Here is a 16,886-nt window from a genome sequence, read left to right on the forward strand (position 1 = left end):
CCCACTTAATTTGGAACGGAGGTAGTATTTACAAAGGTCTTTTATTAGCCAAAACGATGGACATTGATGAGTTTGTTTACTATTCAGATTCATTGTATGGTATAAATCTCATAAAAGGTTTATCCATGAAATACCATGTTTATGCGATTTTGATTCAAGACAAAAAAAGATTTGATTGAGTAAGGCAATATAATTATTTGCCACACCCTTTAAGAAGTGAACAAGTGTGCAGATTTTATGACCAAACTTAGAGCTTTATCGAATGTGGATCTCCTCATTTATTCTTCTCATATGGATGAGTCTCCTTAAGAATGACGCATCACAAACTTTTTTACTCTAGGGAATAGTTCTTTGTTTTTCTTATTTTTTTGTTTTGATTATCATTGTAACAAAAAAAATGTAAAATGACATAATATTTAATTTTAAATTTGTTTAATTTTTTTTTTGGGTCAATTGTTTAATTTTATATATTGATAAATGTAGCTCTTTTTTCCCAAAAGAATGAATGTCCCTCTTATAAATGTAAAATGACATAATATTCGATTTTAAGTTTGTTTAATTTTTTGCTAAAAAAAAAGTTTGTTTAATTTTATATATCGAAATAGAAATATTCATCCTCGTAATCCTCTTTTTTTATTTTAATTTTTTTTTGTCTTGATAAAAAAAACACTCATCCTAAACGGTAGTTGTTTATTAAATCGACGGCTCTAATTGAAAGACTTTGATATTCCATGTAAATGGAGTATTTCTTCTTTCTTCCAAAAAAAATGTAAGTGGAGAATTCATTCGAATCGGTATTCTTCATATTTCAGGGAATGATCTTCCATTTTATACTTTTAGATTAAAATGCTAGTTTTTTTCTTAGAAAGTAAGTCAAAATGTCATTTATTATTTCACTTTCAAAACTCCAAGAACAAAAAACAAGCCATTTCATTGTTTGTATTTCTGACTTACATTCCATGTGTTTACATGCAAATTCAAAAACAAAACGTGGAAGTCATCCATTCTAGGAAGACGTGGAAGTCATCCATTCTAGGAAGACGTGGAAGGCACAAAAAAGTTGTTCCAACGTAACTTTCACTTTCTCAATAAAATATCCACTAAATTTATTTAGCTGAAAAATAGTTTTTCATTGAACAAAACGTCCGAATATAATTGTATATAAAAATTTCTTTAAATGTTGTAGAAAAAACATCAATTTCAAATTTCTTTAAATGCTTCAGAAAAATAGCAATCACAGAATTTTCAATGCGTAGATTATTTATTTAGCAAAACTTGGAGCTTACTCAAATAATAATATGTAAATCCATATGCTACTTCTCCGGAAGAATTGTTCAATCTTCTTAGGAATGATGCTTTAGAAACTTTCTTTCCCAGAGATTAATTCTTCTGTTTCTTTTATGACTTTTGTTTTGTTTGTTGATTAGCTTTCTAACCCAAAAAAAAAAAAAAATACTCTTGCAGAAAAAACATAAATTTAAAAATGTAACAATTTTTGTTTTTTTACAAAATGTAACAAAAAAAACATAAATTTAAAATGTAACAACCTTAACAACCACAATTATGTATCATTGTAATTTATAGTGCTTTTTTTTTTTTCAAAATAAAATTGTGGATGATTCTATCCCTAAGCTGCAATTAGGCCATTGTGTCTGAGCAAGGCATCTGGTGTTGGTTCTCTCCCACGGAATTGCACAAACACCTGCATAAAAAAACCACATTGCATTAAATGTTCAAGATCCAAACACCAAAGTTGGTAAAATTCCTAGTTACTGCACGTATGCATGCGAGAGATTTTGGACTATATCTTCGTTAACAAGCAACTGCACAAAACAAATGAAGTACTGTTGAAAGAAGTTTTGCAGTGTAATTGTATTATCTCAATTCTCACCTCGAGTGGTGGCTTGCCGCCTCCAAGAGCAAGAATGGTCTCCCTGAACTTGTGTCCCGTTTCTATAACAGCCTGTGTAAATGTAAATATATAATTATAATAATGATCTCAATTCTCATTCATTCAACGACTAAAATGATGGTTTACTCTAGGAAAATAAATACAATAGGTGACAATATGAGACAAGCTATGCTGCATATTTTACGAAAAATTGAGGATCTTTTAGATTAAAGACAGACATGAGAAAAGCAAAATCCTTATCGACAGTTTTTCTTAATCAAATACAGTCAGTACCTTGTTATCATCCAATCCTGCATCCTCAAATGCAGAGAAAGCATCTGCAGACAGCACTTCAGCCCACTGCATAACACACAAATTCACCATAAGATATAAATAGTCATTTTCCCCTTTTTTGTGGACTATATGGCATGAGACCTTCAAAATATGAAACAAAATGTCCATAATTATCAAAGCAATACAAAATATACCTTGTAGCTATAGTATCCAGCTGCATATCCACCTAACAAATGGAAAATCCAGAAAAATGAAATAAAATGAGTTTCAAAGATAATAATCGCATACTCTCTGTTCTTTTATAACTGTCGTTTTTTTAGGAAAATATTGTTCTTATATATTGGTTGTTTTCAAAACAGATGGTTATGTTAACTATTTTTTGGTCAATTATACCTTGTCTTTATCAATTATTTTATACTTACATTAATGAGTGAATAAAAAGTAAGGTTATATTTGAAATATGCTTATTCACCAAAGTTATTTTTGGGTTTGTGCTAACAATCTTAAAAGCCATGTACAATGGAACAGGCGGCGTAATCAACAAAGAGGTATAGGAGGCACAGCAAACCTGCAAATATATGACTGAAGCTGCAAAGGAACCTGTCCTCTGGCAATGGAGGAATCACTTGAGTTTTCTCAGAAACTCTGCGATCAACATCATAGATGGATTCTTGTCCCCCAGGAACATATTTTGTATGAAGTTCCAGATCGACAGTTGCAAATTTTATCTGCAACCAATATAGATTACAATGAAAGTCATTTATTTGAAACATATATTTAACACAACACAAGAAAGAAAGGTTTGAATCATCAGGAACATATTTTGTATGAAGTTCCAGATCGACAGTTGCAAATTTTATCTGCAACCAATATAGATTACAATGAAAGTCATTTATTTGAAACATATATTTAACACAACACAAGAAAGAAAGGTTTGAATCATCATTTGACACTAGAAACACTTGATTTAATATTTAAAAGAATCAATAGCACCTAAAATCAGTTTGTTCTATAATTCAAAAACAGACAAAATAGAAAAAAGGGTGTGAAGACAGGATTAAAAAAATAATATGCAAATCCACTGTTTTAAAGCAAAAGAAAATGGTGTAAAAAATGTTAAAGATTGGAAAACCCAAAAGTACCAATACTGATGCAGAAAGCTTAGATTACTAAAAAGCCACAAGAAAAAAGAGTAGTTATGAGATTACGAATTCCAGAACATGTAAAAAAAAGTATATATTTCTGTTTTGAAGGCACACAAAACCATAAGATGCTATTCATAAATTCATGAGCAAAGAGTAAAATATCTAAGTTTTCAATTAAAATTAAAATATAGAAAAAGTGCAGTTAACCAATTCATTCATACTGACCTGTCGAAGACTTTGAGTGCCAGCACGAAAAGTTCTGGCGGCAACAAGCTTCTGATATACCTCTTCTGGGAGAGTTTCCCCAGTTTCAAAATGTTTTGCAATGCCCATTAAAGTCTTTCTAAATCAACAAAAAAATGATATTCATGTTAAGAAATATGTTATTTTACAAAAGGAAGGATCAAAGTAACATCCATCCATTCAAGACAAAGACATAAATATATGGATTTATATTGTTACTTACTTATGGTAGCACCAGTTTTCCATAAACTGAGAAGGTAATTCAACAGCATCCCACTCAATTCCCCTAATGCCAGCAACTAGACCCTCATCTTCCCTAGTAAGCATGTGCTGAAGTGCGTGGCCAAATTCATGGAAGACAGTCTCAACCTGAGAAAAAGAAGACGAAAAAGATAATTTGTGAAACATTTTGAACTTTTAATGATTAACAAGGAAACAACTTAGTAACTGCAGCTCAGTCTCAGTCAACACAATGAATATGAAAGAGTAGTTTAACAGAAAGAAACACAAGTGAACCTTGAAAGTATACTAGTATAAAACAATTGATAATTTGGACTGAAAAACTCTTCCATTTTTGTATAACTTATTAATTAATTTAAGGTTTAAATGTGTAATTGGTCCCTGCACTCTCAACAGATTTTGGCATTGGTCCCTGCACTTTTTTTTGTTTGACATTGGTCCCTGCACTTTGTAAAAATATTGGCATTGGTCCCTGTACTTTTTTTTGTTTGGCATTGATCCCTGCACTTTGTAAAAATATTGGTATTGGTCCCTGCACTTTGGAAAAATATTGGTATTGGTCTCAATCATTTCATGCCACGTGGCACCAATACCAATATTTTTTCAAAGTGCAGGGACCAATACCAATATTTTTACAAAGTGCAGGGACCAATGCCAAACAAAAAAAAGTGCAGGGACCAATGCCAATATTTTTACAAAGTGCAGGGACCAATGCCAAACATAAAAAAGTGCAGGGACCAATGCCAAAATCTGTTAAAAGTGCAGGGACCAATTACACATTTAAACCTTAATTTAATAAAGTTTTTTATTGCACTGTTATCAAGCTACATTATAGAATTTTAAACTGTTATTAATCTTGATATGTACCATTCAGGTTTAAATCTTTAACATAAATGACTTCACACTTCAATTGAAAACAGGAGTTTCCCAAGTAGGGATAAGGTTTCCCAAACTAAAGTTATCAAGAAATAGGAACTCAGAATCTTTGCAAGAAATATTTCACATCAAATTGTTAGAATATAACAAAGCATCTTATAATATCACACCTTCATCAGTTGATTAAGCATGTGTGCATATATTGAGTGATTAAGCCTTAAGATATGCCTTGTGCTTGATGGTTAAGCTTTGATAATTTTGCTTATGTCTTGAGTGGTTAAGCTTCATCTTTGATCTTGGGTTCTTGATGGTTAAGCTTTGGTTGCTTTTTCCTTTGGTGGTTAAGCATTTCTCAAGTTATTAGCAATTATATTACACCATCATATTCAAAGTCCTTATTCTTCCTGTTTATCTAAACCTCATAATTTCAACATAAATTATGCCATAAAATACAGCTGATTGTAAATATAGCAAGACTAAGAGATCATCCATGCAATTAGACCAAAAATTTAAGTTCAGCACCTATTTTTTTTTAAAAGAAATAAACATTGGGGAAGTGGAAAATTATTATTAATTAAAGTGGCACTAATGGGAAACATATTTAAGTTATCTTTGACATGGTCGAATACATGTAATCATGCGAAGACCAGATAATGCTAGAAGCAACCAGTGCTCCCATCAATATAGCCCAGACAACTTTTTTTCTTACACAAAAATAATTATAGCTTAAAAAGTTAAAATAGATAAATAAATAGAGTAAAATATGGGTTACCTCACGGAATGTCATTAAACTTGGCTTGCTTCCTACTGGAGGTGTTTGATTACACACCATGTGGGCCACAGGCAACCTTGATGAGTTACCATCAGGCGACAGTACACGACTACGAGCAACAACTTCATCCATCCATGCACCTTGCCTTTTTTCGGAAGGACGACTGTAGGGATCAAAATAAAAATAGGCAACTGGACTTCCTGAGGAATCTTTGACACAAAAGAACTTGACATCATTATTCCAAACCTGAATAACAATAATCATTTGTCAGACAATTCAAAATAGATGCTACCCAATGCAAGAAACACAGATGAATAAAAGGGAGTCTGATTACCGGAGCTAGACCGTCAGCTGGCTCAATTTCAATGCCAAAAAGTGTTTTTGCAAGGTCAAAGAGTCCATCCATAACATTTGGCAGAGAAAAAAATGGGCGCAGTTCTTCCTATGAGACAAAATAGCAGATGCATGAGCTTTCCAAGGCAGATTAAAAGTTACAAATGAAAGACCAAAACATTGTTAAAAGTAATAAAATCTTGTATTGGTTAGTAAATTAGTCAATGGAGCAAACGGGATGAGAAAACCAGGGGGGATGAACTTTCATATGTGGTTGAGATGAATAAAAGTAGAGTGAACAAAATTATGGAGCTTTCCCTTTAACTAAGATGGATATCCCATTAGTTAGATAAATTTGGAGAAAAAGGAACGTTTAGTGTCAAAAATATTCATATACAGGAGCAAAATAATGGAGATCAAAGAATGAGATCCTTTATCATATGCAATTACAAATTATGAAATTGAAAATAATTATATATGAAGGGAGGTCTTGACATAACAGTTTTTCAAAACAGACCTTCGAGGTGTATAAAATATTGAGCGTGCAAATTATTCCATACATGAACAATGTATTAAATATTAAATTATGTGGAATAGAAATTAATCCTTCTTCCAGATATGCTTAATTTATTTCTCATCTTAACTAACAAACAATGTCAAATCTAAAACCTTATGTTCTTAAAGTGTCTTTTCAACATGAATTTTCAAGTGAGTGAGTGTGAGAGCAACCTCATTAATGTCATATTTTGATTCACGAAGCCTCTCACTCCAAAAGCTAATGTCCCAATGTGTCAAATCATCAGCTTCCAATGCACCCTGGTCTTTAGAAAATTTCTTAAGGTCTTCCATATCTGCAAGGAAGAAAGATAAGATGGAATGTCTAAGTTATTGCCTCATTAGAGGAAGATGGACGTGTGTGTATGTACACAAAAAAATAAAAAAAACAAATAAATAGAAAATCACATAAAACTATATAAGATATATGTCAGATTTATTAGATGTTGGAAATTTGGAATCATAGGAAAAAGACATTTATTTTTTGCTATTTTGGAATAGCAAATGACAATAAGGAGCTAAATCAATATATATACAAAATGCACTTTCCCCATACATGTAACTAATTGAAAAAACTGTGTACCATTTAAATCATGAAGGAAACACTGAAATTGACACATCTTATACATTACCTTGTACTGCAGCATCCCAGGAAGCTTTACGAAGCTTCTCTAGAAGTTCTTCTGCTTTATCAACAGTTGCCATCTTGGTTGCCATGCTAACCTGAAAGATAATGCATCAGTAACCTACATAGAATTATGTTCTTAATGATAAAAGAGTCATACCTCTGCATAGTTATTGTAGTTGAGAAGCTTGGCCTTTTCCAACCTCAGCTTTAAAATTTGCTCGATCAGTTTAGTATTATCCAAATCACCACTCGATGCTCGAGTTAAGTATGCACGGTAGACTTCCTCACGCAGAGAACGGTTGCGAGCATGTTGCATGACTGCAATATAACTTGGAGCATCCAATGTAATTACCCATGGCCCATTCTCAGCGGTGGCATTTTCATGCCCCTGCATTTTTTCCATCAAGTAATCAGAACTCAAAGATAACTGATTGTTACAACTTGAGAATAATAACATAACATGTCAACATGACATACCTTGGATACTGCGCTTTGTGCAGCCAACCCAAGAGCAGTAGCAGGTAATCCTTCAATCTCCTTCTTATCCGTAATGAGCTTTTCAAACTTTTTGGTTGCATCCAGAACGTTCTCCCCAAATTTTTCTGATAACCTTTCCAGCTCCTATGGATGAAACCATGACAATATTACACACACACAACTATAGGAAAGCATCATCACTTGAATTTTAGTTAGTTATGATGTACAATCACTTTGCTTCAGAAATTTGAGCACATTGGTAAGTGTAGAATCATTAAATCAAAATCTTGTCACTACATTTGGTTTAACTGGGAGTTTTCATACGAAGAAGAATTCCTCGATGACATATACTGCCAATGAAATTGGAATTTCAGGCTGTGTTGCATGTGGTTCCTTTGGGATTTTTGAAAATCTCTATTTCAACAGAATTCGACCAAATTACCAGTTCATGTTGCTTGTTCTATTCATTTGTAAGCAGCATTCAAAAATTCAAAATATGTAAAATTACAAACTCATGATCTCAATTTCACCCTAGCCTGAGAACATGATATACTCAGTTGCTTCCATAAATAGATATAGGATATAGCCAAAGCCTAGTACATAATCACCCTAAATGGTGAAAAAATGGGAATTAAATAGCTCACATATTAATAGCCACAATTTCCATTTGTTTTCAGCTGTTAAAATAGCGCACCTGTTCAATTTTGTTAAACTGTTCTCTTTTATCATCTTCAAGAGAAACACCATTAAGAACTGCCTCCTTTATTTGGTCTGCAAAGGTACAGATACATACAATTGTTACAGTTACAATGTAAAATGAAAAACCAGACAATGAATTACTCTAAGAACAAGTGGAAGGTAAGTGAAAGAACAGGCTGTTATTGGGGCATGAATTTATTTAAAGTCGCACAGATATTCCATATTATCAGTCAAATATCAACAAGTGGAACACACGCAACATTTCCGACAATGAAGCGGAAATTTAACAAAAGAGTGGAACCATAAATCAGAAAACTTCACACCAACTACACATCCATCATTTTTCACAATTCTCCATCTTACCTGTTATAAATCTAGAAGCTGAGAACCAGCAACGGAATGCAAGGTGAAGCAATTCAAGCAACTTAGAGTATAAAATAACATGCCAATACAGGAGAAATAAAATACTAAATCACGAGAACAGCATAAATAGTAAGACATTTTGTAACTTACTCTCAACAATTCGTTTGCGAGCATCGCTAAGTGTCTTCCAATCAGGAGAGTCTTGAATCGCTTTGAACGCATTATAAAGAGGCTTGCTTTGACCTAGTCTAAGCTGAAACTTAACTTTTTCTGCCTGCAAACAAAATTACAGCAATCACAATTCATACGAGAAATACATAGATGACCACCCATGAAAATATCTTAAACAAGGGAGCAAAACAACATAATAATGTGTTACAATTATGGCTCAGATAGTCATCATATGCTAAAATTGAGGCCAACAAACCAAATCATCAGTATTGTCAATTGCAGCTCAAAAAATAACAGTTTGTTCAAATTCTGCTACGAAATTACTTGTACTAAATTGTGTATCATGAAACAATCGTGGTTTGTTAAAATCTTACTACATAAAATATAACGTCCCTATTTGATAACATGCAATTCACATAAAATATTGCCCTACATCCCAAAGCACAACCAATCATCATAGTAATACTAAAAATATAACACTGCCATCAACAGAAGCAAGACCGAGAAATGCACAATTACACATAACAACAACTCCAAAACAAAAACCAAAAGTACCTGCACATCTTCAATGGCTGAACGGAGCTCAGAATTATCCTTAACAGCTTTGAGATGATTAACCATCCCCCAAACAACAGCCAACCTATCCACAATCTTCTCCAAAGGTTCTACCAACTTAGGCCACGAAGGTTCCACACTCCGTTCAAGCTCCTCCAAATCACGTTCCTACAGAACACAACCAATCAACACCCCATTAGTCAAAACATAAAATCAATCAACACCAATTAAGCTAAATACAAAACCAATCAGGACCCATTAATCAAAACACAAAATCAATCAACACCTATGTAGCATTGACACTTCTAATTGAATGCATGTCTAGTGTCCGACACAAGACACTAACACAAAAACACAAAACACTGGTGATTGCAGTCAATTATGTCATTTTCTTAAACAAATACTGGTGTCGACATGTCAATATGCTTCATAGATCAAGACCTACTAATCAAAACACAAAATCAACCAATACCCATTAATCAAACAACAAAATCAAGCAATACACACTAACAAAAACACAAAATCAATCAAAATCCACCAATCAAAACCCAATAAACAATCCAAAACAAAACAAAAGTTGAAAACTTGTTACCCAAAACACAAAACCCAATCAAAACCCATTAATCAAAACTCAGTAAACAATCCAAAACAAAACAAAAGTTGAAAACTTGTTACCCCAAACACAAAACCAATCAACACCCATTAATCAAAACCCAATAGACAATCCAAAATTTTTAAACTTTATACCAATTTCTCAAGAAGAGCACGAATTCCCGGTCTCACATGCTTCGCTTCAACAACATCAAAAGGAGGAAAAACAAACTCCTTCAAAAGAGGATTAGCTTCAACATCAAGAGCAGAAGCAGCCATGGAAGAAGCCGAACAAGTAAACGAAGGTGAAGTAGACTTGTGAAGTGAATCAATACAGAAAGAAAAGGAAGAAGACCAAAGGGGACAAGGAAGGGATTTATGAGAATGTTTAGGGTTGAAAAAGGAACAAGAAGTGCGTTTAAGAAGAGGGTGAATACGAGAACGAGAAGAGCGAGAGAGTGAGAATGTGAGTGTGAGGCGTGTTGCCATGAGCATGTTTGATATAAGAAGGAGTCCAATAAGTGCTTCGTGTCTCATTTTTTGAAATGTGTTGTTCTATCTCTATAATAAGCTCTTTTTTTGGAATCACTTGTTAAATACATTGTTACCCAAGATTATTTTGATAAATGGTAATTTTAGGTTATGTTTGGTAAAAAAATAGTGGATAGTATGATAAGTTAGTTTACAATAGACAAGTTTAAATATAGTAACTGATAAAACAGTTGATAGCTTATAGCTGGTTGATTTTGAGAAAAAGTGAAAAGCTATAAGCTACTTGAATTAGCTTATAAGGAAAATGTTGTAAATTAGTAAAAATAAGTTATCAACTTGTGAGAAAATGATTGTTACCAAACATGCCTATTTTAATCATGAGTTTATAAGCCATAAGATCAAATTTATGTTTTGCCAAACAGTGCCTTAATTAATATAGACAGTTTGGTATAAAAACTTTTTATATCATTAATTAATCATAATCGATAGACCGTTAAAAATATTTTACTTTCACGATGATAACTACTTAATGATTGTAATTTGTTGGTATTGTCAAAAATCTAAGTCATCTAGTCTGGCTTGTCCGATCCGTTTTAAAGTTACATTTTGGACCGGTTTACTCACTTTACAATGTCAATCGTTAATGTGCCGCGATCAGACTAGTTAGATTGCATGACTGCGGAAAGTGTGGCCTTTTCCAACAGCTGGAAATTTGGAGCCATAAACTCCAAACATATTAGGGTGCTCAGTGATGATTATTTTTTAGCATTGGTTCACTGAGATGATTTTGTAATCAAACCAGTAAAGACTAAAGAGGCTGGTTGTTTATGGGAGAATATCAGCAATTCTTGACACAGTAATCAAACCAATGGCAGTATCAACAATTGAGTATATGTTAAAGAATTTTGGTTATTCTAGACCTTAGTTGCATTTGCATATTGCTAGGATGAATATTTTAAATTTTGTTTAGTTACAAAGTATATTGAAACAATATTTACAACTGTAAGTAAACCACCTCCTTTATATAGATTTTATGTTTTGACAGGACTATACATCTGTAATGTTGTTGTAATATGTTATCCATGTCTTTTGAAATCAAGGAGCTGTTTGGATTAGTTTATAAAAGTTTATTTACTAACATAACACTTGCGAGACTGTTTGGAAGAGTATGAAAACAGCTTATGCCATGTTCATAAGCTGTTTTCAGCTTATTTTTGTAAGCTCTTTATGATAGCTTGTGAAAACAGTTTCACATATTTTATTTTTTGTTATTGAAGTAGCTTATACAAAAGCACTTATATGATAATTGTTTATGCTATAACTGCTTAAGGAAGTTGCTTATCCAAACAGGGTCCAAATGAAATTTGAAAACATTGATATGAGCACTTAAAAGCTTGTGAGTTGCAATTCACATTTAACAGATTATAAATAGATGTAGCTATACATTGCAAGAAGATATCTGATCAAGTTTTTCTAGTTTCATACATAAGAAAGCTCCAGCCTAATGCTTTTCATCTGCTATATATAATCCTCCTCTTCCATTAATCAGAAAAACCGATCACAATGGACTGCTTGACCATAATCTTTACCACCACTGCCACATAGCAAACATAATACGTCAGAGAATAATCCAGTGGAAGAAGTTTGATCTTAGACTCAGAAGTTTCAAAAGCTTTTCAGTAATGGACAAGAAAAACGGATTCAAAATCACATCGATGATAAAAAAAAATTCAGAACTTCCACCAAAGGTTAACAGATTACTAGTATCATGTTGCATTTGTATTATTCTCTTCATTATATTGAGGTACACTAAACATAGATAGTATAACACAATTGAGGAATCAGAATGCATGCCTCATCAACATAATATATATACCTGATGGAAACTTTCATTTTTCTTATTTGTTGTACTTCATGCTTGATTTTTCAAAACCAATGGTTGGGAATTGTTTTGCGAACTCCTCAACATCATGACGAAGCTTGGAAATCTCTGACTGCACGTAGGAGGATGATTGCAATGTTTCTACAAAGTCCTTTAATTTTGTTCCTAATTATGAAAGTTCATCGGTAACATGTTAGCTTGCTTAAGCACCAAGCAACCATACAGCTAATATCAGCAGTGTCTAGACTAGATATAACAGACACAAAAGAAGGGTATATAATATTTATGAACCTTTGCTCTCTGCCTTGATCTTCAAAGCCAAATTCACAGATGCATCGAAATACTCTGCTACCTTAACGAAATCCTCCTCGACGAATCCCCTTGAAGTAAGAGCAGGAGTTCCTGAAATCCACAAGATTTATCAAGATCAACTAGTTGAACAAGGAAAAATAAAAAAATGTAAGATATGATTCATATGAAGAGAACATACCCATCCTGATACCACCAGGAACCATAGCAGACACATCTCCAGGAACAGTGTTTTTATTAGCTGCAATATGTACTGCTTCCAACACCTTCTCAACTCTGGAGCCATCAATACCCTGAAAAAAGTTTTTTTGAAAACAACATCAGTCTCACTTAAATATTAATATTACTATTATTTAGATGAAACATCCATTTTTGTGGATCGGACACAATGTATTCCATAACAATGTTCTCTCGAACTAAGTCATATCGATAATTAGTCATTTCATGTCAGATTTATAACCAACTAATACGCAAATGATTAGCACTGAAGGTTATGATTGCATAACTTAGTAGACTCGACAATGCTTATATGTATGGTCAAAGAGTTGTCAGGTTACCTTATTCTTGAGATTCACCAAAACTAGATGATTCTCAGTCCCACCAGAAACAAGCTCATAACCTTTCTCACTCAGAGCCTGCAACATATTTAATGTTATTTAATACAAAATGAGTTAATCTCTGTGGTCCAACAAGGAGACCAGCCCTTATGTTGTGTTGACTGACATTGTTATCGTTTCTAATGTACCTGTGCAAATTTTGCGCAATTGCTGAGAACCTGCTCTTGGTATGCTTTATACTCTGGAGTTGTAGCCTGAATCCACAAATGGAAAAACAAAAGATATTATCACTTAATGAATATGCATCACACATACCACACACACTCTCAGTCGGTATCTCTAGTATCACTCAAAAATTTGGCCACTCTTCAAATAAACCCCTCAGACAAACCCTTTTCTTAAGCTAAAAAAATGTAAAATGACGATAGCTTACTTCATATCCATTTTAAAAATTTTAAAAACTTCAATATCAAGAAAAATGTGGACAGTGGCGCAACTAAAACGAAAGTAGAATAAGAGCCATCATTATTTTTCGATTTATTTACCTGCTTCAACGCAACAGCTAAACCAGTAATGGTATGGTTGTGAGGACCACCTTGCAGTCCAGGGAAGACAGCTTGATTGATTTTGTCCTCATAGTCATAGAACACCTTCAAATAAGTAAGAAGAATTAGTATCTCTTTTTGGATAATGACATGAACTTACATAAATATTTGTAGGAAATATGAACAACTTGATAAAATAATGTAAACAAGACATGCAACAGAATACAGCAATGCATAAAAAATGAATTTTGTTCAGGCCTTCAGGGGTGCACCTCTTTTCCTTGTTTGTTGACTTCTTTTAATCCCTTCCTGAAAAAGATCATAGCTCCACGTGGTCCACGAAGTGACTTGTGAGTTGTGGTAGTCACTACATCTGCATAATCAAAAGGTGAAGGGATAACACCAGCTGCAACCAGTCCACTGATATGTGCCATATCTGCTAACATCACAGCTTTTTGTTTATCGCACACCTGTTGTAAGTTGCAATATGTTTCATGAGTTCAACTTAGGGTGTTTCAGATAACCGCTCAAATTAAAAACAACAGATTATAAGAAGGATCAATTTATATTTAGAAAATCACGGTGGCCCTTGTGAATGTGTTACCTTGCGAATGCGTGCATAATCATACAGACGTGCATAGGCACTAGCACCAGCAACAATTAGTTTTGGCCTGAAGAGGGTAGCAGATTTCTCTAGCTGCATTTTAAAGTTGTTTAATTAAATAAAAGCATTGAGTATGATGAAGCTAATTGTGTTTAAAAACCTAACTTAGAAATGAGCATTATTTCCAAAAGAAACTGCAAACATACCTGGTCATAATCAATGTATCCTGTGCTTTCATCCAATCTATATGGCATTGTCTCAAAAAATATAGAGACTGCAGATATCTTTTTGGTGTCGGTCTGCATAGTGAAGATAATAATTAATAATTTTTAATCTCAAAAGAAAGTACAAATCAACCAAGACAGAATTCATGACTATATAAATGCATAAAAATTCAATATTTTATTAAAGTACTGTGAGCTATTAGCAAAAGATATTCTCAGAAACAAGTCAAGATTTCATGACCATAAGCCAATCCATACATCGATTGTAGATTTCACTATAACAGGAAATGAAAGATGATAGTTGACCATACCTGGTAACCATGAGAAAGATGTCCTCCATGAGGGAGATCAAGTGCCATGATTCTATCATGAGGTTTCAACAATGCAGTGTAAACATGAAAATTTGAAGGTGAACCAGACAAAGGCTGCACGTTCACTGCAAATCAGGGGTAACAAAGATGAGAAAACTTCCATTCTAACATATTAAAAAATCTATTCACCTTCAGAAAAGCTCATGAGAGATTATTTCAAATTTTAACAAGCAAAGCGGCCAAGTGCAGATTTCAAACCTTAGCGTGCTCTTTGCTGATTTTAGTTTCTTGAAAAAGTAATATCATAAAAGAGCTCAAGTTACGCCCAAACAAGCGATATTATACTTGTATACGCATTGCTAAGAACTAACCAACAAAGAAACTATTGTCTTGTGTTCTTACCTCCCCATTTAGCTGGATCCAACCGAAATGCTTCCAAGGCACGCTTTTGGCATAGTGTTTCTGCCATGTCAATATATCTGTAATGAGAAAGATGCACAATTTTTTAGTTGGATTCAGTCTGGTACTTAAAAGGTAAAATCCAAAATGATTACTCTATTCAGTAGCTTCCTTAAATTATTCAAGACAAGCACACACAACAAGTAATAAACTGACATACTCATTTCCTCCGTAATATCTTGCTCCAGGATAACCTTCACTGTATTTGTTTGTCATGATAGATCCAACAGCTTGCATAACAGATAGAGAAGTGAAGTTTTCTGATGGAATCAGTTCCAGCCCCTTCACCGAAATAATAAAACATCCAAGTTCTCTTTAAGATAGAATGCAAAATTTAAACAAAATCCTAATGAGAAATTTCGTCTACCATATCATGCTTCTTCACAACACAACTATACCAAATATTTTAACACACAATCAAACAGTTGGAGAATTCTTTTGTAGCTCAATATTGTTAGAACAACGTCTCAAAACCAGCTCTAAAGAAAACAGATAGGCAAACACACACAAGATGCAAAAGATTAATAATGGGGTTTGACCAATAGTGTCTACATCTCTGATAGCAGAGTGACTGTTTTAATTTTTCTATTATGCAATGCTTAAGATTAAAATTTCAAATCTGTGATTTAATAGAACGGTCCAGATTACAAAGATTATCTCTAAACCATACCATGGGAGGCATGCTAAATTCAAGCCTCTTCCGACTAACTTATCAGTGAATTTGAGCCATACTCAACAAATATATACATGTTTTACAAGCAAAGATACAAGAAAATAACACAGTAAGATAATAACACTAAAATCCTATATATACCTTCCATTGTCTAGCTTTCTCAAGCTCAATAATATCAGCAATTTCAGGATCAATTTCCTCAAGTGGAGAATTCAATTGCTTTGGCCACTGAAAAAAAATAACATATTTCAAATCTCAAACCAAAACATATAATCAAATAACCTTCACAATCAGAACCATCAAATCCACAAGTCTCTTTTCTAACAAGAAACATATTAATATCTGGTGCATCTTTGGATTAACGGTAAGTTTGACATAATCACAATATCTCATTTTTACAAAAGTTACACTTCAAAGTTTTAACAAAATCACGTGTCACTGCGGTTTTGTCAAACTCACCGTGATTCCAAACATGTAAATAATCATTAATATAACATCATAAATTATAATAAAATAATCAACATACCGAAACACGTGAATTCTCTTTGTCATAGACAGCTTCATCAGGCAAAGATGACTACATTTAAAAAAGAGATATGTTATTAATGGAAATAATGAGAATATATATACGTGCGTGCGCGCGTATATGTACGTATGAATTTGATTGAATATTGAAAAGAAGAGTCATGAGAAGTGAAGAAGCTACTACCTTGTAGTAAACAGAAGAAGCACTGAAGAGAGGACGTGAAGATTTGTTGATGGAAGAAGAAAGCCTACGAAGAGCCATTGCCATTGCCATCTCAAAGATGAGATAGATAGATGGATAGTACACTTGTGTGATTCTTGAATTATACTTTTGCTCCTTTTTATTTTGTTCAATAAATACTATGATTTGGTGGATTGTGATGATCCACTTCAATAAATAATTATAACTTTTGTTTTTTTTTTATGAAATAATAAAAAAAAATTGGAGTGAATAAAATAATAATTTAGGTAA

At 33.2% G+C, this 16,886-nt stretch overlaps 2 protein-coding genes across 2 annotated transcripts; both read right to left on the reverse strand.

The window, feature by feature from the left end:
* Nucleotides 1–1,458: 1,458 nt before the first annotated feature.
* On the reverse strand, nt 1,459–10,401 carry LOC146920824 (putative cytosolic oligopeptidase A). The gene is made up of 17 exons (XM_085714269.1): nt 9,990–10,401; nt 9,243–9,410; nt 8,667–8,790; nt 8,149–8,225; nt 7,455–7,598; nt 7,135–7,365; nt 6,982–7,072; nt 6,524–6,645; nt 5,796–5,903; nt 5,462–5,707; nt 3,797–3,942; nt 3,556–3,673; nt 2,754–2,913; nt 2,380–2,411; nt 2,186–2,251; nt 1,892–1,963; nt 1,459–1,702 (listed from the first exon to the last, which is right to left on the reverse strand). The coding sequence occupies exons 1-17, from the start codon at nt 10,368–10,370 to the stop codon at nt 1,628–1,630; spliced, it is 2,361 nt and encodes a 786-aa protein (XP_085570395.1). The 5' UTR covers nt 10,371–10,401; the 3' UTR covers nt 1,459–1,627.
* Nucleotides 10,402–11,704: 1,303 nt separating this feature from the next.
* On the reverse strand, nt 11,705–16,741 carry SHM1 (serine transhydroxymethyltransferase 1). Its single transcript, XM_085714272.1, has 16 exons — nt 16,599–16,741; nt 16,416–16,466; nt 16,031–16,117; nt 15,377–15,498; nt 15,160–15,236; nt 14,758–14,882; nt 14,429–14,521; nt 14,223–14,315; nt 13,891–14,088; nt 13,619–13,723; nt 13,262–13,327; nt 13,074–13,151; nt 12,698–12,809; nt 12,499–12,609; nt 12,202–12,372; nt 11,705–11,919 (listed from the first exon to the last, which is right to left on the reverse strand). The coding sequence occupies exons 1-15, from the start codon at nt 16,686–16,688 to the stop codon at nt 12,224–12,226; spliced, it is 1,557 nt and encodes a 518-aa protein (XP_085570398.1). The 5' UTR covers nt 16,689–16,741; the 3' UTR covers nt 11,705–11,919; nt 12,202–12,223.
* Nucleotides 16,742–16,886: the final 145 nt, after the last annotated feature.

The sequence above is a fragment of the Medicago sativa genome, chromosome 5, assembly GCF_051527215.1.
Source record: "Medicago sativa cultivar Bolivia chromosome 5, Bolivia_mono, whole genome shotgun sequence".
Lineage (NCBI taxonomy): Eukaryota > Viridiplantae > Streptophyta > Magnoliopsida > Fabales > Fabaceae > Medicago > Medicago sativa.

Excerpts from the sequence above, each read along its gene's own strand:
- LOC146920824 (XM_085714269.1), bottom strand. The coding sequence starts at position 10,370 with ATGAGACACGAAGCACTTATTGGACTCCTTCTTATATCAAACATGCTC. Across the intron at positions 6,646-6,981 it reads CTGGGATGCTGCAGTACAAG|ATATGGAAGACCTTAAGAAA; the intron begins GTAATGTATAAG and ends TCTTCCTTGCAG. Across the intron at positions 1,964-2,185 it reads CAGGATTGGATGATAACAAG|GCTGTTATAGAAACGGGACA; the intron begins GTACTGACTGTA and ends ACATTTACACAG.
- SHM1 (XM_085714272.1), bottom strand. The coding sequence starts at position 16,688 with ATGGCAATGGCAATGGCTCTTCGTAGGCTTTCTTCTTCCATCAACAAA. Across the intron at positions 14,089-14,222 it reads ATTATGCACGCATTCGCAAG|GTGTGCGATAAACAAAAAGC; the intron begins GTAACACATTCA and ends AACTTACAACAG. Across the intron at positions 12,373-12,498 it reads GATCAAGGCAGAGAGCAAAG|GAACAAAATTAAAGGACTTT; the intron begins GTTCATAAATAT and ends TTTCATAATTAG.